We start from the raw sequence: 24,159 nt of genomic DNA on the forward strand, positions 1-24,159 counted from the left end.
TCAACTTAAATTATTAATCTTCATTTTTGATCTGCTGGCTGATGGGCTCTTTGGCTACATTGCGTTCATTACTCCTCATCGTGCCTCAAATTAAAGACAAAATATGCTGCAAGTCTGTGACCTTTCAGTTTCTATATCTTTGAAATTGGGATCAATGACATGTGAGCGTCCAGTCCGACTTTTTTTTTTATTAATGGATTTGAAAATCCAGAGGCAATTATAGAGATTGTGTATTCCAACGGCGTGTTTGTGATGTGATGCTTATAGGTATTGAGAGGTAATCCACAGCACCATTAAATAACTTATTAACGCTCATTAAATATGTACCTGTAGCTTTCAAATCACTCATGCTGGAGCTCAAACAAAAGAGGATTTTGCTCATGTTTGTCACGTTCAAACATTTCCTTCAGTTGGAAAAGATAAAACACATTAAAAAAAAAACCTACAACTGAAAAGTACAATTTAAGCATTTTACAGAGCACAGATTGGCATTTATTTGAAACATGAACACGGTACCAAGAGAAATACAAAAAAAAAAAAAGCACCTCAAATCAAAAACACATTTGAACATCCAACAAAAACAAATCAGGAAACAGTCAAGTCCTCTTGAATTCCCTTCTGTATTTTAATCCTTGTTGTAACTCTACACAGCAAATCTTTATTCTGAAAACGGATCGTCTAGTCTGCACTTTGGTGGTAGAGGGGGCGGGGCGTCAGGATTTTGGCGGGAGACGCCACATGTCGAGACATCGAGGTTTTCACCTCCGAAGACAGCTGCGTGTGTTCTATACATTCTGTTTTTTTAATGACCTCTCGGTCCAATACATTGCTTAATAAAATACAGAGGCTATAAAAAATATTTGTTCACTAGTTCAGCATTAATGACTCCTATATTCGTGTATATTCATAAAGAATTTAATACATAGATAAATAGATATTCTGTGTGTGGATTATAAACTTTCATAAAAGCATGTTTTTGTTGTTGTTGTCGTCGTTCAGTAAATACAGGAGTGACTACAAACGTGTCGAGCTCGAGGGCTGCTGTCCGACCCTGATGTCCGGGAGACTTGGGGTGAAAGGCCGAGAGTTTACATGCGGATCGGCGCTGGTATTTTCGTGCCAACGTCCGCCGCCACTGCCGCCGCCGCCGGTCCGTCTAGCTCCGCTGGCACTCGTTCTTACTGCAGGTGGCCTGACGCTCAATCTGCCACGTGCCCTCCTCGTATGTGCAGTAGCAGATTGTGCACTCGTCGATCTTCACCTCTCGGCCGGCCGGGATTACCGCCGTGTCCGCGTAGCAGTTCGGCCCTGCAAGGAGAACCAAGAAAAACGGGAAAACAAGCTTTAGAAACACGTTGCAAAAATGTGGTTCGCATCATGGAGGCCTCTGATGCTCCTGTGCTGGGCTGAAACTGAGCTCTAGTCTAGGGGAGAACAGAAACCCGATCATTGTTAATGCTTTAGTCTTGGTATTCTGAGTTTGGCTGCAGACACGCAGGGAGAGCAGAGACATCACACTCGGCGTTGGTGTTGGTGTACGTGCGTCTCCGAGGTTGCACTCGCCGTGTTCTTCTTCTGAGACTCACCAAGGACACCGTTCAATGTGTTAAAGCGCAGCGTGAGCACCGAGCACACAATTCAAAGTCAGATTCCTTTGTGTCGCTCGAAGGATCCCAATCACTTTTAAAATACATCAATTCACAGACATCCTTGTTGGCCGGGAAGCAGGTGAAAAAGAAAAAAAAACAAAAAAACAAGAACCTGCAAAATTCTGCAGCTTTCTAAAGAGAAAATCTTGCTTTTTTGTTTTTGCCGTTGTGAATCACTTCTTTGACCCCGACTATTATAGCATTATTACAAACTTTCTACTTCACATCCACTAAGTGCCGGAGGAGACTTTTTCCTTAACGTGCATCACATAAAATATATGGACAAATGTCAGTGCAGAGGAAGCTCATAAACAATAAAACACACCCTACAGCCTAATTATGCAAAATTATAGTTTTTTGGCTGCTACTTGGTCTAGTGCAGTGCCTAATATAGCTAATAATATCTAATGTTTGCTGTATAATAGCATTGTTGAGTAATTGAAAGCAGCTGTGTGATAACTGAGGACGTTTAAAAGGATTAGCTTGTGGTTCTAACAAGAAATATCGTATCTCAGTTAGCTCGTTACGTCGCGTTCACGTGGAATCAGACGACACATTTCCGGACGAAACGGGGAAAACGTACAAAACGTCAGGTGAATGAAACACATCATGCCGATGGAATAATCTATACCTCAATAAAATGATGTTGTGTCTACTATTTTATGTGATTATCGTAGTAATGCAAGTAAAGTACAGTTCTACATTTCGTTGGAGGACAGCAAAAAGTATTTTATTTGTATGTATTTGACTTTTTATGCAACAGTGTCACGTAAAAAAAATGTTGCTTTAGTTTTGAAGCCTTGAGTTTGGCATATTGGATTTTGGCTCTAATGTTTGTAACCAGTGAAAGGAAGTGTGATATTGTTGTTTAGTAACCATGTGAGACAAGGTTTTGATAATGTTTCTATTATCGGGTCGGGCTCATGCTGACAAATTGTTCTCATTTAAGAGGATATTTCAGCTTTCCACAAAGACTTATTGAAGAAAATATAACATTCTAGTTGTAAAGTAGGACTTCAGTTGTTGTCTCACTTCTACGTCTGTCTAGAGACCACATTCCCTCACTGAGTTCAGTGCTGTTAGTCATCGTTTCCCGTTTCTTGATTCTCGACATCCCAGCCAACTTGAGTGCAGGCAGAGGAGAGAATGAGCGCCGCGTTTCATTTCATTTAATCTCTGTGGAAAATGGGCTCTCACGTCTGAGCTTTCATTGATTGTTTCCCAAAATAGTGTTAAAGGGCTGAGAAAAAAAAAAGACAATTACGCATCAAGATTTGTGGACAGCTGGTGTGTCAGTGGACTTTTTCCTGGCAAAGCCGATCACGGTTAACATAAAGAATATGACTTTTTCATATTTTACCCTCCAGTCTGCAGACAAATCAGCACAATGTGCACTTGTCAGCTTTTCAAAAATAACTTGTCCACCATTATTACCACGTGCTTCAGATCACTGAGTGACCACTCATGGTTTATGCAGAGGACCACTTTCATGCTGGAACACCGAGCTCCCATCAAGAGAAGAGATGCATCCTGGGATTACAGCGATTTAACTGGAATTCTTAAGCATCCAAATCGCCAGATTATATCCTCCACCGGCGTCTTCTAGGATCCAGACGTTTAACCCAAGTTTTGATCTTGTTTACATGCATGGATGTTATTACGTGTCTGGTGTGCTTATGAGAGCCGTTATCACACTGGAAGTGGGGAAATATGCATAAAAAACAACGATGCAATGTAACACGGTGCTTTAATATAGTTCTGAGGGGACCCCCAGGGACCTGGTTCTTCTTTTTAATCATTTCTGCAGGAAATTGCATTGAAAATATGGACATTTTTATGTTAAAGCAGACAGTTCAGAAAGTAGGCATCACCATGTTGGCAGTGACAAGCCTAAATCCTGGCTAATCCCCCCAAATGGCCAAAGAGGAGGATCGTCAGCTAGCAGCACCCTTAACGACGCCTACGCCTAACTTTACAGTTTCCACATCGAGGATGTAAACTGTCTTTAATACCAGGCTGTAAACATGTTTATTACAGCTGTAAATATAATAACATGGACGTCTACGAGGATTGACTCACTTTTTAGGGAGCCAGCATCAAGTGGCCATTTGAGGAAACTTGCATTCTCTCTGCAGGCCATCAGGGGGCGCCTCCTCTGGTCGCAAAAAGACATCCGATTGAATGGAAGTCAATGAGAAATTACCCTTCTGCTCACTTTTATGAGTTTACGGTCTCAATCTCTAGTTTCAAGTCTTCTTCAATCCAGCATGATGTTCATTTAGTACATTATGGTCCATTTAGAGTCCACCAGACCAGAAAGCAGGGGATGCTTTAGGGGGCGGGGCTTACCTGCTGATTGACAGGTCACTACCATGCTACTAATGCTAGTTAGCTACTGAGATTACTTTAACACTTAGCTGTAAATTTGACCTTGAATTATAGAAGCTAACTTTGCCTCACACCAGAATCCACATGGATCCAGATCCAGTAAGGGTGCTGCTCACAGACCAAATATGGTCACTTCCTTCACTGGTTGCAAAAAAAAATCCAAGACAGCATCGGCCAAAATGCCGAACTCGAGGCATCAAAACCGTATACCACAAACCAACGGGAGACGTCACCATGACAACATCCCCTTCTTATACACAGTCGAATTGAAGGAAGTTAAATGTGTATTTTGTTCTGTATCTGTAGAAAAGATCCACTTGCAGAGCTGCCATTACTAAAACATAAACATCCGCCGCGTATCGCCTTATTGCCTTCTTTGGTAGCGGGTGTGCTGGGAAGACTTTTGTCTCGTGAGACTGCCTCTGTCCCCGACCACTGGCTTTGAAAAAAAAGAGCTCATAAATCATCCATTATCTCTCAAACGGTGCTGCAGAACATAAACACTGCGGGAATTGCTAGCACGACATCAGGTATGGCATAACAATGGCTATTTCCCTTTCCGACTAACAAGGTCTTGAGCCGCTCTGTGGTATAATTAAGATGCTGATAAATGGGGAGTCTTTCGCCTCTCATTGGACGGCGGCGTCCAGAAAGGAGCGTGCCGGCGCATCAATCAATGTGAACAGTTTGCAGAGGCCTGTCAAAATGTCAAGCCTAACGCATTTATAAGTCTTCAAGATGAACACGCACACACACACACACACACACACGCATCTGAATAACAACTCGTCTGTTGCCTGGTGCCGGCTGTCGCTGCTGATTCATCATCATTAGCGGCATTTAGAGCACAGTGTCTCCAATAAAAGACGCATATGTCAAGGATACGCTGGGAGAGGGAAAAAAAACACATGCACGCTACAAAATAAATCAAAAATTGCTTCCTGGTAGAGTTGGGATTAACCCGCTGCCCGTCACTCAAAGAGCATGACACTCATTTGTGTTAATTAATGCAGGGAGTCGATGCCACCGCGCTTACTCACTCGCCGTCGTCCTATTACTCTGCCAGTCACACAACACCCACCTTTTTGTCATTGCTTCATTAATATAATATAAATACATCCTCCGTCCCTCTCTGGCTTTCTCCCTCCGTGGCACAAAGAGGTTTTTTTTATAGGCACGTCAGGCTTCATGAGGGGCTTTTTTTTCTTTTACAACGAGTGACAAATGGACCGTGTGCTTGTGCATGAGCAGTTGGACCCAAACTGTCACTACGGCGATGGAGTCGGCGTCGAGCAGCGTGTGGAAAACACGGCCATTAGCACCTGTGGCTTCTGGTTTCCGTGGCGGCGGCAGCGGGATAATGGAACGGGGAAAACGAGGACACGTCCTGATCAGCACACACCCCCTTCGTTGTGAATTGTTTAAATAAATAAAAAACTAAAGAGCTCCATTATAAGATAATGGGAAGAGAAATATAGAAGAAATCACTCATCTTAATGCATTTCTTGAGTACGTTTGCATTATAAATGCTGAAAAAAAGCCCTTGCTACATAAAGGTAAGAAATTTGCATGGAGAGACTGTGTTATTAATATGAGTTATCTCTTTATTAGAAACACAGCTGGACTTTTTAAAAAGAAATGTAGAGCCTCGCATTTAAAGCTGCCATTTTTTTTTTAATGAAGCATGTACGTTTGCATTCGTTGTCACCGGCAACCGTTAATCATTGAGGTTTAATGACTCAGCTGCACACGAGCTCGACCCCATATGCAAAACCTTCGCCGGACATCCAGGTAACAGACTTTAAGAGAAGTTATATTTAAGTCTATGACGTCAATATCTTTTTGATTGGTTTCGCATTTTGTCAAAAAATGTATTTGCTCAGATTAATGACTTTTATTCAGAAGGAAAATAAAACTAGCGGACCAAAGCTGAAACCCTCTCAGTGACCCAGCGGCTCACTCTAATTGTTAAGACATAATGTGACTTACTATTACCTTCATTATAGTGACCTTTCTCTATTGCAGTCATAACTCTAAATGTCCATTTTTGGAAAATTACCTCCAGATAATAGAATATAGCTGCATGGATGAAAGAATTTAACAAAAGGTGAAAAATGAAAAAAATAAAAAAGTATGAATTAATTAGATGATGCAAAATGTCCTACTTCTCCATTCTGTTTCATCTAAAAGAAAATATTATTCATGATTACATCATGGCCAACAATTATTGTGTAACATGTTACAACAGACACCTCAGACTGAATTAATTGCTGGTCTACATTATGTTTTTATTTTACTGAATTAACTCAATCCTCTTTATTTGGTCAAAGTTATCTCACTTAAAAGAAAAGCCAACTGTTTTAGAACAAATAACATTATTATTATGTTTTGATGACTTGCCCACACATCTAAACTTCAATTACGTTGTAAGAGAATCATATTTTCTTTTAATTACACTTTTAAACACGTGGTTAGCGCACAACAAAAACACAGGAAAGCTACTTGGCAAAGTTTATCAAAAGATCATGGTTTGGCCTAAAGTAAGTATGTTTGTTACCTAACTAAAGTTAAAAATTAAGTTTTATTTTGACTGTGGCATAACACAAATGTGTTAATTTCCTAGTTTATTTAGTTATTTGAGTTTCAAAAGGTTAAGAACCCCTGGATTAGTGTAAATTTTCATTTTAGTCTTTTGGTTTTCACACAGGACACTAACGCCGGTCTCCTGAGTGAAAGTCCTGTGTTTGTCTAAACAATCCATCCACACCGACCTCCTCCCCACCCGGATGTCTGATTCATCTTAAATAGACTTTGAGTTTGAGTTTGAGGGTAATTTTGCAGCACTGTTATCTTAACCAATGCGCTGTTATCATTGTGAAGTATGCGCTGTGTGTGGATGGAAAGCTTGACAGCCGTAGCAACAGTTACTAAGGGAAGCAAGGCTTAGCGAACAGTCAATTAGAAGGGAGCCATTCCTGTGTTGTCAGGATGAGATGGAGGCACATTCATATAAACAACTTCCATTTCTATCCTGTTTTTTTTTTAATATATCCCTTTTTAAAAAACAACAACCGCCACATCTTTAAAGGCGCTCTATGATTCATGCCTCTATCTATTTAAATGAGTCTCTATCCCTCTTGGCAACCACCGTGTCTTGTGTTGCTCTATTTGAAGTGATTTTGGCTCGGGTTCAGACTGTTTATCACATCCCCCCCAGATTAGTGTTGACCCTAATGCCTGTGACTTGAAGAGCACCACTTGTTTCCTCACGCGTTGCCAAGGCGATGCCCTGCAAGAGCAAAGGACAAGAGAGAGGGAGGCACGACGGCGGTGCCGACGAGGGAGAGAGGCTCCTTCTGCATGGATTGTTTTTTTCTGTTGTTTTGTCTGACATTCTTCAAAAGCACTTGCTGTGAGAGACATAACAAATTCTGTAGGAATAAAAAAACTATAAAAAAACACTTCAAGCTGTAAAAACTGGAATTACCGCAACACGGTTCAATGCCTCGGCCCAACCAGTCATGTGGCAATTTGTGCATGTTTATATCCATGTCTATCCGAAATGTCATCACTTCGTCATTTCATGCTGTCAGACATTTGTGTGGAATTGTAATAATCAACATGAATTCTACGTGTCATGCGACAGCAACGATATTCTAATCAGTTCGACCTTGACGTCTATCTTTCACAAGGCACTGTATCTCCGAGTGAAGCTGGTTCGGAGAATTTTGATCTGGTCGTTCAAAAGATCCACTCTCTCCCTTCTCCAGCTCTGTGCAGCCAAACGTTTCTGATTTATTGAGTTCATATTACCGTTTAAAATTGGTTGGTGCTAGATGATGTAAGCACATGTCATAATTTGTTTTCCAGGAAGAAAAAGATGTTGAATTTAATGTAAAAATATAAAGTTAAACCTTGACCTTTGACCAGCAAAATTATCCTTGAGTCCAGGTTGACGTTTGTGCCAAATTTGAAGAAATTCCCTCATGGGGTTCCTGATATATCAACGGATGGACGGAAAGTAAAAATAGAGAGTGCGTTTCTATGTTCCCTCAACCCTATGGTCCGAAATCCCTATGTTCCGAAATCCCTATGTTCCCTAAACCCTATGTTCCCTCATCCCTATGTTCCCTAAACCCTATGTTCCCTCATCCCTATGTTCCCTAAACCCTATGTTCCCAAATCCCTATGTTCCTAAAACCCTATGTTCCCTCAAGCCCATGTTCCCTCAACCGTAAATTCCCTTAGCACTATGTTCCCTCAGCCCTGTTTCCTCAGCCCTATGTTCCCTCAGCCCTATGTTGCCTAAACCCCATGTTCCCTCATCCTTATGTTCCCTGATCCCTCATCACTATGTTCCCTCAACCCTATGTTCCCAAATCCCTATGTTCCTTAAACCCTATGATCCCTCATCCCTATGTTCCCTCAACCGTAAATTCCCTTAGCACTATGTTCCCTCAGCCCTGTTTCCTCAGCCCTATGTTCCCTCAGCCCTGTTTCCTCAGCCCTATGTTCCCTCAGCCCTATGTTCCCTCAGCCCTATATTCCCTCAACTCTATGTTCCCCTCAACCCCAAAAATAGCTTAGAGAGTATATTATCCCTCTTTGACTTGCGTAGGTGTTCTTTTTGCACGAATCGATACTGTTTAATTAAACTTTATGGCGGTGAGCGCGTGATAGTCACAAACTTTAGGGAGTATGAAACCATTTAATTGCAATGTGTTCCAGTGCTTTGAGATAATGAGTAAAAAATGATGAGAACCTGCCTCCATTCACAGCTGTTCTTTGATATTCATGAACAACTGTCTGGGGTGGATGTTAGCGATACCTCTTACTTTCATCTCCCTCCCCTGGCTCTTCCCCAAGTGTCTCCTTGCATACGGGCTGAATGACACATCTGAGACGGGGTGCTCTGCCATAAGCATTGATTTTGCATGCCTGAAAAGGACAAGATAATGCCTGCGCATATTTGATGGTCTTATCAAACATTGAAAATACTTTATTGTGATTTATATCAAAAGTGCGGGAAAATGGTAAACAGGAGAGGGGCCGTTAGCTGTGAAATGAGGGTAAAAGACGGCGTGACTCGCTGAAGGAGAAAGCAAATCTGAGTAATTTCCCTTTACACATCTGATGTCTCGATCTTTCACCTCATTTCTTCTATTTTCTCTCCTTTTTCTTGGTTCACTTTTTTTAATGCTCTCTGGTGAACTCGCCGACACACTTTTCGTACTTTTTTTTTGTGGCGTTACGCATCTGGACGAGTACTTAATTCTCTCCCATTAATGAGCTGAGCTTTGATGTGACATGTCGGATCCATCAGGGAAGGTCTCAACATCTGTCTACACTTCAGGCAACATCTGCGGACAAGACAAACAACAACACCCGAGCGGGAGAGCTCTCTCTCTCTCACTCCCTCTCTTTCTCCGACGGCCTCCAACAACCTTATTTTACATCATCGGTGTTTCATCACGGGGCTGCGGCGGCGTCTCGTATTGAGCCGCGTGATCAACGGCGGCGCGAGGGGAGTTGACAATCGATGATCCTCATCATTCAAACGGAGGCGTCTGTAATACTTGGAAAAAGGAGCGTCGCGAAGAGGAGACAAAGTGAAACCCAACGTCTCATCGTATTGACGCCGATACGAGCCGAAGGAAAATCAGTGGTTTCATTTAGAGTAATGTCTCATTTACTTCTGCTTACGTCCGATTAACGTATCGTCCAATTATTTGATAAGGTATCCCCTATGTAATTAATTATTTTAACATTTTTATTGTGTTTATTTTAAGGTGTCAAGCGGAGCGTGAAATGAACTGCAAATGCGAAAAGTGAAAGTCGGTGACAATTACGTCTTCGAGAAGAAACACGTTTTTGATGGATAAATCCAGACGGAGGTGTCGGACCTCACAGAGATGTTTGGGGATCATCAGAGTGTGTTTACACTTCCTGTTTACACAGCGGTAACCCCCCCCCCCCCCCCCCCCTTCATCAAATCAGAGCCAGAAATATCCCCCCCACTCACTAACAGGTCATTAACACATTCTGTTATTGATATTCACAGCTATCCTGGAATGACTGGCACAAACCTAAAAATATGTTTATTTTTAACACCCAAAAATCTCACCTGCTGCTGCCTTTAAAAAAAAGAAGAAAGAAAGAAATACACAGTAGACCTGAATGCTGCACAAATGAGGCGTAAATGCTGCCAAAGGCTATTGCATCTGCATCTTCATAAACGCCGCTGTGTTCCTGGAGATTACTCCACACCAGCTGACAGGTTACAAGACGGCGCTGGAAACCACATTTTTTCTCAAAGTGAAATACAGGTGTGACAGAGAATAATACCCATTGAATTGTAAAGAAGGATGAGCTATTTCGGGTGCAAAAAGAGAAATTCCTTTCTTTGCTTGGACAATGTTAGGTGACTGACAGTCGGCTTGTCTGGACATGACGCTCTCCTCCTTGAATCATCGCTACCAAAGAGGAGCAACTGTGTCGGAGATATCTGGTTTCTTTGATACGAAAATCCAAGCCTGTGTCCTTATTATTCCAAGGAGACGTTACCTTCGACTCCCAAGGTGCATTTCTGCAAGAAATATACAATCTGTGACGATATAGGGTTGACCATCGCTGCTATAATCATCAGTAATGTGGATATAATGACTAAATGGGTAACGTATGCCATATTATGATATCCAAAATCTAATAAGACCACATCAAGTCTCGTGTCATGATTTACATATCGCCCTGCCCTAATCTGGAGCTTTAATTAATTTACTTTTGAATTCAAGGCCAATTTGAATTAATTCAGGAACTACGTGTATTGTAAACTAATTCAACTACAAAGGCTTCTTTTGTTTCTCCACAGCAACGGTGGCCGAGGCTCGTGGCTTTTGTAGTATTCAGAGCTGTGATCCATGCAGAAGATGAAATAATTCACCATAAACGTAAAGCATTTGAAACTGCCCCAGAGACGAGTATTAATGGAGTTCACAAGTGTCAACAGAATTTAATAAATGAGTATAAAGAAAAGAAGATTGGATGAAAATCTAATGCTCTTTAGGTTTATTTGCTGTGGGGTGAAACGGGGTCGCATGATGTTTATTCCCATCACATGGCTGAAATAACCGCTGCTGCTGCTTTGTGCATGCTGTTGAAGTCCCAGACACAAACCAAACGCTGTCCTGTCTGAGTTTATAACATCATCAGAGGCGCTCCGTGAATTTAATGGAGCTGTATTGTGGTGAAGCCACAAGTCGGCTGGTTTTACTACAGCGGTATGAACCCAAAATAAACTAAAGGATGCTGAAGTAACAACATAATGATGGTGATTTGTTCAAAAAAAGTCCAAAGTCATGCTTTATTAGGTCTGTCTAGAAGATGATGAGTGCATAACTCTCTAGTTTCTACACATAGTTTCGACCGCTCCGATATGTTTTGTCGCCATTTCTGATTCAATGATGACGGGACGAGAATCTCAACGGTGATTGGCCGCTAGCATCACGCCAATGTTTTGCTCTAGTTGAAATATTAAAACTTTGCATTGACTTTGTGAGCGAAAAATGTCCTTCCAGTCGGTGTTAGCACAAGGTGTTAACACAAGAGCACAATTGTGGCATTATGGGTGAGAGCCTACATACGCACAAGCTTATTGTCTTGTATTTAGTTTTTTTATCAATATATATGTGTGTAATAATTATTAATGTGCCTTTATGTGGATAATGTGACTTGGTTTCCATCATTTTATCTGATTTCATCACATTTCCTTTGTGCTAAGGCAACGCTAGCTTGAGAGACTTTAAAATGACTTCTATTTTCAAAGCTCTGTCTTTTATTATCTTGTCGTTTTCACGGCGTCATCAGACAGAATGAGAGAGAGAGAAAAGAAAGCATCTGTAGCAGCTACATCTTTGTTAAATTGTACCTGAGACTTCTGTGTTGAGGAGTTGAGGACATTAACTTTAAATGTGAAATTACTGTTCCAGCGCTACAAGAGCGGTCACACGGCGGTACACTGCGGTATTAAACACTCTGGGCCCGGTTCGAGCCCACACGTTTCCAGCTACGACGCCCCCCCAATATAGCGCCGCTTTAGAAAAAGCTCCTACAGAGACACAAAAGCCATTATGCAACTGTTTTCACAGGCCGAGCACTCATCGGAGCACTTGAACGTGCCGTAGTGCCGCTTTAACCGCAGAAATTATTCCTCGCTCGGACCGCGGCTGGTGTTCGTCGTGGTCAGGTGACCTTAAACACAGAGAGCTCTGTGTTTTGAACGGTAAAAAAAAAAGAAAGTGTGTGGTAATCTTATGGTAATATGGACTGATGCCGTCTTAACACTGAAAATCCTCATCGGCTGAGCGAGCGCGTGGATTTGGCGGCGATGCACACTACTGTATCTACATGTGTGTCCTGGACTGCAACCAGCAACGCCGCCGGGCATGAGGGGGGAAATATGGAGCGCTGCTTAAACTCTGCACAAAGCACTTTCAGCATGATCAATATGTGCATATCTTTAAAAAGAAAAAAGGGGAACAGAGGACAAACATGTATTGTAATATTCCAACGGGCAAATATTAATAGAGAGAGTGACGTGTCATGACTGCCGATGCTTTCAACTCTTCGCCTCTGGAGGTTGAACTTATAATTTGAGCGGGACAACCTGTGATTGATAATGAGTCATTAAAATTCATTACATGCTAATGCCCATAATGTTTTATAGGCTCTAAAATAGATACGTGAATGATCCTATTGTGATATTCTTGATGTAATTAAGAAGGAGCAAAGTAGACGCTGAATAAGGCCTTTTGTGTTTGCTAGATTAATCTTCTTGCTATAAATGTATTCTTTGTGTGAATCTTTGAGGATAAACCTGCTAATTCCCTTCATCATGTGATGTGTAAATGCTCCGCTCCGATAAACAGCACGAAAACCAAAAAAAAATGTCTTGCTTGCAGTTTTTTTAACTCGATAAATGATATTTGCAGTCGCCAAATAAGTGGCTGGTTTTTGTTTTGTTTGTAATCGGAGGGATTTTCTGTCTTCATGCAGATTGTTTGTTTACAGGAGACGGAGACGCGCGCCACTTTAAGATTTCCAAGTCAGAGATACGTATCGCAAGTCATCATTCTTTTTGCTGAAGGAAGCAATGTTGCTGACATTGCCATGTTGCATTAGAGTCATACCAAGAAAACAAGGGGAGGGGGGGTTGGTTATAATCTAGGACATGCTGTCTGGAATCATCGGAAACAACTCTGGATAATCGACTCTGAGCCGTGGGAGTTACTGCTCCTCAGACGGGCCTCGAACCAACGGGATCGTAAAAAACCTGCAACAACGATTTAGACGCTCATGAGGAGAAACTGAGCAATTACAAGAACACAAAAAAAAAAACACTGTTTAGATCTCATTCCTTCAAATATGCAACCTAAAAGACTGCAGACGCGGCAGTGCAGCGTGCTTCGTGTCAGCTAAAAGTGAGCATCCTCGCCCTCGTAGCTGCTGCCGAGGTGCCCTTGAGCAGCAGCAGCAGCAGTGTTTGATGCTAGTGTGCTCTGAGTTGCAGCTTATTCTCGCTGGCCTTGAATAAAGCATGTTCGCCGCGGTGAAAAGGAAAAGAAAAAAGGCTCTCCGGCTCACCGGCCTTGCAGATGGGGCAGCACTGATCCGGCTCGTACTCCGGGTCCACACACTCGGTCTGAGGGCAGGCTGCCACCGAGCACAGCACCTCGCCGCTCGGCTCGCAGCGGCACTTCTCGCACGGAGACACCTGGATGGCATGAAAACAAAATGGTAATTAAAAAAAAAAAAAACCTTGTAAAGCATTCACACGCGGCTACACAAACACACGGACAACAAAGAGTCTCCTCTTAATTAATTTCTTGTCAACTTTGGCTCTCTGCTTTTTTTTCTCCCCACCACACACACACACACACACAAATAATCCACTTTATTTGCACAAACACACTTGTTTAACACGGTGATGCATTCAATGCCACAACGTTACCATCGTTTTAAACTTCACCGCAGACGAACGCTTCATTGTGAAAGAGAGCATTGAATCCAATCAGCGGCCGGATGTGGAGAAATCAATACCAATTGGAATCGGAAAAGAAAGATGCTTCCAATTTTCTCGTTGCGTGAGCAGAAACATTAGAAATGATGGGTTAGTTGGAGCGTTTTTTTTTTTCTCCACGCCTGGAAATAGAACAAGCCGCAAGTTTGAGTTATATCCGGCTCCTACGATTCCCTGTGAAAGGCTTCATTTAGCAGCCGCTTGTATAAAAGCTGCACACCTTTAATCTTAACAAGGGAGCAAAGGTTAATTCCACCGGCGTTGCCGTAGATTGCACCGGCTCACGCCTCCACATGACACTCCACTGTGAAAAATGGGAGCGTGGCAGCACTCAGCGATGGCCGAGAACTTAGCAATCAAGCATAAAAACCTGCCTGTTGCTTAGTTTCGAACCCCCCCTCCCCTCCCCTCCGCCTCCCATTGCACATAACAAAGGCTGACGTATGCCTCTTGTGCAAGTAGTGCTCTTCTTTAAAGTTCCCACAGACTTGACATTGAGCTGTCAGTAACACTGCGAGATGGAAGCGGGAAATGCCATATTAGCCTTCACCTCCCGCCGAGACGCTCGGCGAACATGAAAAGAAGGATTAAACGTAGACGCAACGCCGAGATTGTGCAGTCGGCGGCCTTTTCAAAGAGGCGTCAGGAGATAAAACATTAAAGATGGCAGACGGCAGCGCTCGGTGGAATTGTAAGCGTTACTAGGACTATCGGAGAAACTGAATATGGAAACTCTCCGTCGGAGGCATCCGCCGCTACATTCAGCCTCCGGTGTTATTCAGGCGTTTACAAGTGCTGACCTTTGGCATTATAAATCTGCCCACCTGCTCGCGGCAAAGCCAGGAAAGTAGTTTCCATGTCGTGCACGTGATAAACCCTTTGAGCGTGTTGAAATGAGTGAATGCCGGTTAACGGAGGCTCACCTTAAACTCTTCCAGGGAGGCGTAGCTTTTGCCCCGAAACTCGCAGTAGTTCTTCGTCTCCTTGCAGATCGGGCAGCACTGGCTGGTGTCCAACTTGATGCAGCGGGGGTGCACCTTGGGACACTCCGGTTTGGCGCACAGGGGCCCCTCATCCGTGCATAGGCAAGGGCACGTGGAAGGGCCCGGCGTGAACTGCTCGCCGATGGCGAACACGAAGCCGCTCTCGTCCATGCAGCCTTTGCCCCTGTAGTCGGGGTAGGCGTACTCGTCGATGGCGTCCAGGGAGAGGGCCACGTCACTGGTGGGGCCCTCGTCTATCTGGTTCAGGCTGTCCTGCACGGTCCACAGCTCCGGGGCCTTCCCACCTTTGGAGCCCCGCGTCTGGGAGCTGAGGTTGGTCCGGGCGCCGGGCTTCTCCTCCCTGGCCTGGGTCAGAACTCGCTCCAGACGCTCTCGGCTCGCCGGCAGCGTCGCTATGGGACTGCACTGGGCGCCGCCGCTCACCAGGAACCCCAGGACAAAGAGAAATGTCATGGCAACGGAGGGCAGCATCTCTCCCCCCTCCACCACCACCACCACCACCACCACCAGCGAGGTGGGAGAAACACCTTGGCTCACATAACACACTTCACATCCCAGGTGTGAGCCAGTCCATCTGGAAAGAGAAAATTAAACTGGGGGTTAGGCGCTCAGTGTTTCCGTCACTCCCTTCCTCCCCGAGGTGTACCGTTCATCTCGTGCACAGCAGTGAGAAAATTCGAGCGGATTCGGCGCCAATCTCCATCGTCCCGCGCAAGCCTGTAGGAGCGGTGAATTGGATCATCAGGACAGGGGAGTATTCATGGGGCTGTGTTGGGAAATCAATAACGCTTCATACTGTAACACTTGGCAGTGACAGAGTAAGAGGAAAATGGCCAAAAGAAGGACCTTAATCTTACACTCTTAAGCTCCCCGCTCTTCTTGCGGAACAAAGAATCGGGATCAATATCTTGCTTCTTCTTCTTTTTTTAAATGAATCACAGTCGTCTCTGCAAAAGCAAGACATTGATTTGAAAATAGAAGATAATTCCAGTCTGGATAGATGAATCTACTACAGCTGACAGAAGGAGCCATATCACTTTCAAAACTAAGCCTTTTTTCATTTCTTTTTTTTTCTTTTTGTGTTGCAAAGTGCATCAAAACGTTCTCTCCCACTGAATATCTCATTGGTTTTATTCAGTCAAAAGTTAAAAGCGCATCACTTTACTTTACTTCGGAGCTTTGAGGAGTGAATAATCAAACGGCTTGAGTTGAGTGAGATCTCAGGATCGACTGCAGACGTTAAAGATCATTGCCCTTATTTGAAAATGTTTTGTTGTATCTCATATTGATTTACTACGACGTTTCGAGATCTCGGCGACTGCTGTGATGCTTTGCTGCGTTCGGTGGCCTACTTCCATTTACGGATGTTTCGGCGTCGACGCCCCCAGCTCGGTTCAACGGGGACTCATTTATGAGGTGGAGATTACTTTTCGTGCATATTGACTGACACAACAATTAACTGTAAAGTCCATTCAACGCTCATTTTATAGTATAGTTCACCGTATTGATTAGTTTGTCATACTCAATGAACCTGTCTAATTTCCAATAGAGAGAGACGGGAAGGTGAAGAGCGACTAAGCATTAAATAAGCCAAAAGCAAATATGTGCTGATACATAATTCATTTATATTCGGCTCCAACTACAGAGTCAAACTCTGTCTATATGTTTTTTTGGTCATGCATTCTTGATATTCATGAATTCTGATCCGTTCTTGGGTAAAAAAAAAAAGAGGGCTGAAATTGACTGCTGGCACGTTGGTGGTATTTGTGCGGCCCTTTTTTTTGTTGAATTGCTGTTTGAGGCAGAATCCTTGGAGCTGCTGTGGAACGGAGAGGAAGCAGAACGAGGTGAATACCGATAACGCCGCTGCAGCTGAGACGGAGAGAGAGAGCGAGTGTCGAGCCCAGACCTCATTAGTAAAAAGGACCTCATTTGCCTTTTCTGAGCCTCACCTCTGCACCTTAACAGCTGTTACTAGCTGTTGCACTGAGACCACCGCTGCTGCTGCTGCTGCTGCTGCTGATGCTGATGCACCCTCCATCAGGACCGAGCACTGGGTGGCCCTCAAACCAGCTGCACCAGAACTGTATCTTAAAGGCCTTCACTGTTAACAAATCCCGTGAAATAGACCAAAACCAGCAACAAACTGATCCCAATCATGAATGAATATGATGCGTTTCTAATTAAGCATATTCTTCTGTGCTCCCCTGTTGTTCGAAAAACACACCATGGAGCCACGCTGTTGGTGCATGTTGGGCAACGACGTGTTATTTACTCGCCTCAGGCTGTATTCACAAACTCCCTCTCTCAGCACGGCGGCTGTGTAACTTCACCAATTCATGATTACGGTTGTTTGTTTAGCACAAATGTAGCTAATTAAAAAAATTAATAAAATGTCTCCCCAATGTGAACATGTTATTTAAAAGCTGCTACGAGGGGTGTAGCTTAATGTATTTTACGTGAAACTTTTTATATTAGGCTGGTTCTTTGCTAAACCGATTATATTCTGTTCCTATCGAGACTATAATAAGCACTTAGCTTAATTTTAGCAGCAAATTCATAACAAAATGTTCCCCTTGTGAACAGCATTGCAACTTAGGGAAATGCTACTACGAGGGCTGTAATGTGTTTTACAGAGCTAATTGGAAATCAGCAAACAAGCTAATCAGACGCTAGCTAGCTAAGATCAATTTTTGTAGATCAATTTTTATATTGATCTACAAAAATTGTAATCTATTCCTATTAAGACAATAATAAGTGTTTAGCATACATGTAGCTAATTCGTAGTAAAATGCTACTAAGGGCGATGTTATTTATTTTTATGGAGCTAATTTGACACAGCATGAAATAGTGCACTCTACAACAAGCTAGCTAGCTAACTGCTAGCTAGGTACAATAACTTGTTGATCTTTTTACATTGTGCTGGGTTTTATTAAACTGATATTCTGTTGCTATCGAGACATTAATAAGCTGTAACTTGCTAACTAGCCGCTTACAATGACTAGACATACACACGAAATACACATGAAAATCCATCCAGTCTTAGAAAATAATCCCAAACAAATGTACTCTTGAATTATTTTTGCTCATAATTGCTGTGCCCTGCTGATTTAGGACAAATACAAAGCATTCTTGGATGTAGAAACGTCTATTTTTCGTGATCATTTTTAAAGATTCACATCTTCAGCAGTAGGCTAATTAATGGTTTCTGGGCTGAGTGCCACACACACCGTGGGGAAATTCAAAAACAGACCCGCACACGGCTAGTTTGGGTCTTTTCATGGCATTTGTTGGCAGCGAGACAAATACGAGAGAAAAAATTCAGCTGTATCTTTGAATATTTACTGTGTTTTAAAGCCCATGCAAAATAAATCTTTACAACCATATGAAGAGTCTCTGGATCTGCATAATAAATGACGTGCCATACTCATTGGATCCTTAACGCCATCTTTAATCCAGATCTCGTCTTTTTTAAATGTGTAATTAATTCAAAGTCACGCAGCACAAGCCTAATGTGTGTCATACTTTACACACCAGATATTCTTTTTGCTACCGCTTCCTACTGTTAAGCCTTTCCAGGATGCCTTTTCTGGATCCTTACCACATCTCAGGTTCAAGCACTTTCAAACTTTCCTTTATATTTCTAGTGTTGCGTATGAGCCGTTTGGTGAAAGGTCATGGATTTATCTTTGCCCTACAGCTCTGCAGAGAATTCACTTATTTTTTTCTTACTTTTTTTTCTTTTTGCTTCACTGCTCTATCTTGAAAACTTGCGAAACCGTTCTGACTGGAAGGCGGAGAAAAAAGGCCACTATGAAGTGAAATAAATATACGACACAGTCTCCACACATCTCAGAGAAGCATTTAGATCGAGACTCGTGTCACGGGTGTCATCGCAAACAAATTAGGAGCGTTCATTTAGGTGTATTGAGCACATGATGTGTGATAAAACTGCAATCCTGTAGGGTCTCTTTTAAGAGGCTGAACCCTCCGATGTAGAAAGTCAGGTTTTAACCAACACCAAATTCAGAAAGTCTGCACAGGTGTGACCTGAAATGGCCCCCCAGGCTCCGTCTACTAACAACCAGTTGCAGGCCATCAATCATTCAGCAGCACACCCCAGTTTATATAAGCTAACATCACTGAGTTCATTCACACTTCTGACACATTTGAACACCCACTTCGCAGCAAAAATGAATAAATAAAAAAAAATAGCTCTGCAAGTGGAAAAACAACTCTCCAATTAACACTCTTGTGCTCCGAACAATTATCTCTGGGGAGAAAAAAACACCGGAGGGAAATTGGCTGTGTATATATTTCCCCCGACGAACGTTTGTTCACCTTTGTTAAACGCACCGAGTGGTCACGTGATTCTGACGGTTTCCACGTCCGATCGGTCGGCTGAAAGGACTCTGTGTGGTTCCCGCTGTTGAAGTAGTCTGAGCGATTACCGAGCGACATATAGTGCTAGAAACGGCCTGAAAGTCCGACCAGAAAGGGCCAATTAAAAAAGTCTCCCGTGGCTGAACATGCATGGAAATAACTGCAGTAAGACCAAAAGAGCTCCACTTAGGTTTGCTGCTGTGCTATGTTGTAATCTAATGTTGTTTCTTTTATTGATTTTTGATTAATAAATAATGATGCAAGGAGACGCTGCAAGAAGTGATGTAGTGTTGGTGTACAAGGGCACCTAAAACACCTTCTATAACAGCTTTAACTCATCTGGGAAGGTTTCCACAAGGTTTAGGAGTGTGTTTATGGGACTTTTTGACCATTCTTCCAGAAGCGTCTGAGGTTACACTGATGTTGGAGGGGAAGGCCTCTTATTCATACCAAAGGTGTTCTATCGGGTTGAGGTCAGGACTCTGTGCAGGCCAGTCAAGTTCATCCACACCAAACTCTCTCATCCATGTCTTTATGGACCTTGCTTTGTGCACTGGTGCACAGTCATGTTGGAACAGGAAGGGACTGTTCCACAAAGTTGGGAAGGAATTGTCCAACATCTCTTGGTATGCTGAAGCATTCAGAGTTCCTTTCACTGGAACTAAGAGGCCAAGCCCAGCTCCTGAAGAACAACCCCACACCATAATCCCCCTCCACCAAACTTTACAGGTGGCACAATGCAGTCAGACAAGTCCCGTTGTCCTGGCAACCGCCAAACCCAGATTCGTCCATCAGATGGCCAGATGGAGAAGTGTGATTGGTCCCTCCAGAGAACGTCTCCACTGCTCTAGAGTCCAGTGGAAACCCATTCCATGAAGCTCTCTACACTGTTCTTGAGCTAATCTGAAGGCCACATGAAGTTTGGAGGTCTGTAATGATTGACTCTGCAGAAAGTTGGTGACCTCTGTGCACTATGTGCCTCAGCATCCGCTGACCCCGCTCCGTCATTTTACGTGGTCTACCACTTCTTGGCTAAGTTGCTGTCGTTCCCAATCACTTCCACTTTGTTATAATCCCACTGACAGTTGACTGTGGAATATTTAGGAGAAATATATATATATATTACTAAAACATGTGTGCTCACACCATCAAAGTTTCATGATGGAGTGTTTAGAGTCAGGGCTAATATGACGGATATGAACGCCGTCAGTTCAAACGTCCGGCCCGGACGATGTCGATCTCAGCAGGAAACTCGGCGGCGGAGAGAGAGAGCTGCTTTTTATTTCCACGAAATGCAACATTACATCACTCGAAAGTCAGCGCGGCGAAGGAAAGCTGTCCTCCAGCAGGTCATTAATAAACTAGAATCACAGGCGGCGCTCTCGCCACGGTGTGTATACACATCACATGGCGCCAAAACATACTTCAGCTTGTTTTATCAATTTTGACACTCAGTGATTTTTTTCCTGCTTCTTTTCAGAATCGCTTGTAAACATGATTTGGAGCGGAGAATGTCTGGCTGTAAAACCACAGATACAATAGATTGTCATCTGCTGAATACTCCTCTTATATGAGTTCCAAATCACATATAAATGTGTTTCTATTTATGTTGTTGGAGTTTTACAGGCTTGTTCATAAAAGGTCTAACTGACCTCAAACATAAGTGATGTGGCGATGAAGGACAACAGACTGAAAATGTCTTCGTCTAGGAATTATTTCTTCACACGCATCACGATAAGAAACGCTCATAATAAGTTGATCGTGGGGAATTTCCGTTATCGGGATAATCGGGATTATCGCCATGAGAGATTCTACGAAGCTGTCTGGTTTGCTGTCACGGTGGAGCCTGATACAAAAATACATTTATTTATTCATCCTTTATCGATACAGGGTTGTTTGAATGATTATCGGGATAATATCAATCATTTTGGCCAGGTTAATGATGTAACATTTCCATATATTCCCATGCCTAACCACAAACTTGAAGAAGTGAGCATTAAATCATTGTTATTAGGACCCGACTCTGCCAAACATTAAATATGTGTTTCCCAGCTGAATTTTCTGCACATGGTAAACAGCAATTATCCCAAATACAGATGATGCTACCTTGGAACTGCAACTATAAAGCAGCAGAAAACTATAATTATCTGCCGAAAAATGTTTAATTTCACAATTAATAAAGTTTTGCTGTTCTCCTCCTCTTATTAACTCTGATAAAGTAACTCCACACCAGCACTGAGCATATTTCCCCTTAAAAGGGACGTTTAAATGTTCTTGCACAAGTGAGAAGAAGTCGGCATCAGCCTCGGTCTTTACAGTCGCTGTAGATATAAATCCCTCTGTCAGAGGCCAAAGCTCCGTTTACATCGGAGGCTATTGAACACAACCGGACTGCAGCAATAAAGATTAATCAAGCAAGCGGAGACTCAACCTGGCTGTTAGTTCACGGTTCAATGATGCTTACCATCGCATTGATTTACGACTCATAAATTATTGTCATTTTCATTACCCGGCAGAGCGAAGGAGGGCCCGTGAGTCTCCACACAACAACTTGAGCTTGAAGGGAAATTTTTAAGCTGGACCTTGACTAATAAAGATATCGTTATTCATACAGATTGAATTGGAAAAGGGCTTCAGCAGCTGTGTGTAAAGGGTTGACCCGCCGGTCGCTTTCTTTTCCGGTGTCACTCTCTTCTTCCAGGGAGGTTGATAGCTGTTCCACTCACACAATAATGCTATAAATAGGGCCAAATGCACCGAGGCGGCGTTCTCATCTCCAAGAAATTTGGAGCTGAGAGGTTCAGTTTGTTTATTTCTAATCACCCATTTGGACTTAATAAATGTGCGCAACCTCTAAAATGGAATATCTGCAAATGTGCAAATCTGATCTGCCTGAGGGGAAACAAAGAGAGAGAGAGTGATGGATGCAGTGGCGAGGCTCGCAGCATCCATCAGGTTTTTGATTTCTCCCAAAAAAAAAAAAAAAGCCAAGACGTCCACATTGTGTCTTGGAGGATGAAACTCCTACGACGTCCCTCTGTAAAAAAGAAAAAAAGAAAAAGAAAATCCAACTGGATGTCATTGAGAGGAAAAGCATCTCCTCGGGGCTGGAATTAACTCAGAGAGACAATATGCCCTCGCCGCTTTGTGCACTTCATTTATTGCACATTGCAGATTCTCCCTCGTCCGTTTCCAATGTCCCGACATGCCGACGACGATGGCACATTGGGGGGAATGCAACAATTTACTTTGAGGTCTACTTCAATTTATGACAAAGCGGATCACAGAGGGGGAGGGGGGGAGGAGATGTGAAATGTTTAGACAAGCTGTGGCCAGTGGGCTTGGATCTGACAGAGCTGAGAAAGTATTGAATTAATGATGCCGCGTTCGAAAAACTCATTTTTACACAAATAAACAGTGTGAAACGATGAAATCCAATTAGAGTAATAAGGGACACTAAGGCGGGATCCAAGAGCATTAAGCCATCTGCCAGTGAGTAAATGCAGCTGCGGGGCTGCCTAATTGAATTTTATCCTCTGACTGTAAATCTTACGAGTGACCCAAATCCAAAGAAAAGTTTTTCCTTTTAAAAAACGTGTGATGAGATAAACCAGCAGCCCCTTTCTGCAAAACTGTCATATAATCGGAAGATTACACTGCGGGTGGAAAAAGGTGAGAAGAATTTACTCAAATGCAAAAAAAAAAAGGGGGAAAGTGTCAAGCTGGAGATGTGTAAGAAGACGAGTAGCTTTTCTCTCTTTTTTTGTATTAGTCAGACAAGACAAGATGACGAAGATGATGACGATGATGGTGATGATGATGGTGGCAAGCAGCCTTTTTCATGACTTTGTGTCAGAGATGTGACATTTAAATGTGAAATTCAGAAATATCATAACTGCAAAAAAAAAAACAGCTACATCAGAACAGCATGTCCTGTCATGACTTTGCTGGACTGTGTGATATAAATCTTGTGTTGGGCTGTTAGAGGCCGTGCAGGTCTGTCTGGATGTTGCAGAGTCTTTGTGCATAAATCACCCCCCTTTCCTGATGCTTCAGAGCAAAAACATCCTGTATTAACATGGAAAGATGCCATCACTTGCACCACCTATGTCGCTTCCACAGGTGCCTTGTGAAACAATCTGCATCAGCCACCCAGCTCATTTGCATACACACGCTTTTGTGACATTTCATTTCCACGCATGCAACGGTGGCTGTTATCTGAATGAGTAAAATCTTCTTTTAAAGAGGTTAAAAAACACAGCCAAACAAGTTGATGAGAGCATTCGTGCAAAATGAGATTAAAAAACATGCATAAATATACATTTAAAAAAAAAAGCTGCATCCCTGAACGCAACACGCAGTAACGATGATGTGATTCACCTGTGAACCTCGGGAGTCCGTCGGTCGAAACGCAGCCTGTCGGACTGTCGGGACCGTCCGCGACGGCAAACAAACGATGGTGAAGAGATGCAAAGTGACGCTCGTTAAGCCGCTCAGATGCACGGTTCCCCCCGGAGGATGCACGCAGGTCATCGGCGCGACGCGCTACAACTTTCACGGCCACAGCGAGCGAGAGCGCTCCGTCTCCGGCGAGCCGCCGCTGCATGTGGCGCGCAGACTGCTGCTGCTGCTGCTGCTGCTGCTGATGATGATGATGTCC

At 43.1% G+C, this 24,159-nt stretch overlaps 1 protein-coding gene across 1 annotated transcript; it reads right to left on the bottom strand.

Annotated features, from left to right (window-relative positions):
* Window positions 1-258: 258 nt before the first annotated feature.
* On the bottom strand, window positions 259-24,135 carry vwc2 (von Willebrand factor C domain containing 2). Its single transcript, XM_084022012.1, has 4 exons — window positions 23,880-24,135; window positions 15,036-15,690; window positions 13,677-13,806; window positions 259-1,308 (listed from the first exon to the last, which is right to left on the bottom strand). Exons 2-4 carry the CDS (start codon window positions 15,585-15,587, stop codon window positions 1,157-1,159), a joined length of 834 nt encoding a protein of 277 aa, XP_083878138.1. The 5' UTR covers window positions 15,588-15,690; window positions 23,880-24,135; the 3' UTR covers window positions 259-1,156.
* Between the last annotated feature and the right edge of the window lie 24 nt (window positions 24,136-24,159).

This window comes from Eutrigla gurnardus (assembly GCF_963514095.1).
Source record: "Eutrigla gurnardus genome assembly, chromosome: 11".
Lineage (NCBI taxonomy): Eukaryota > Metazoa > Chordata > Actinopteri > Perciformes > Triglidae > Eutrigla > Eutrigla gurnardus.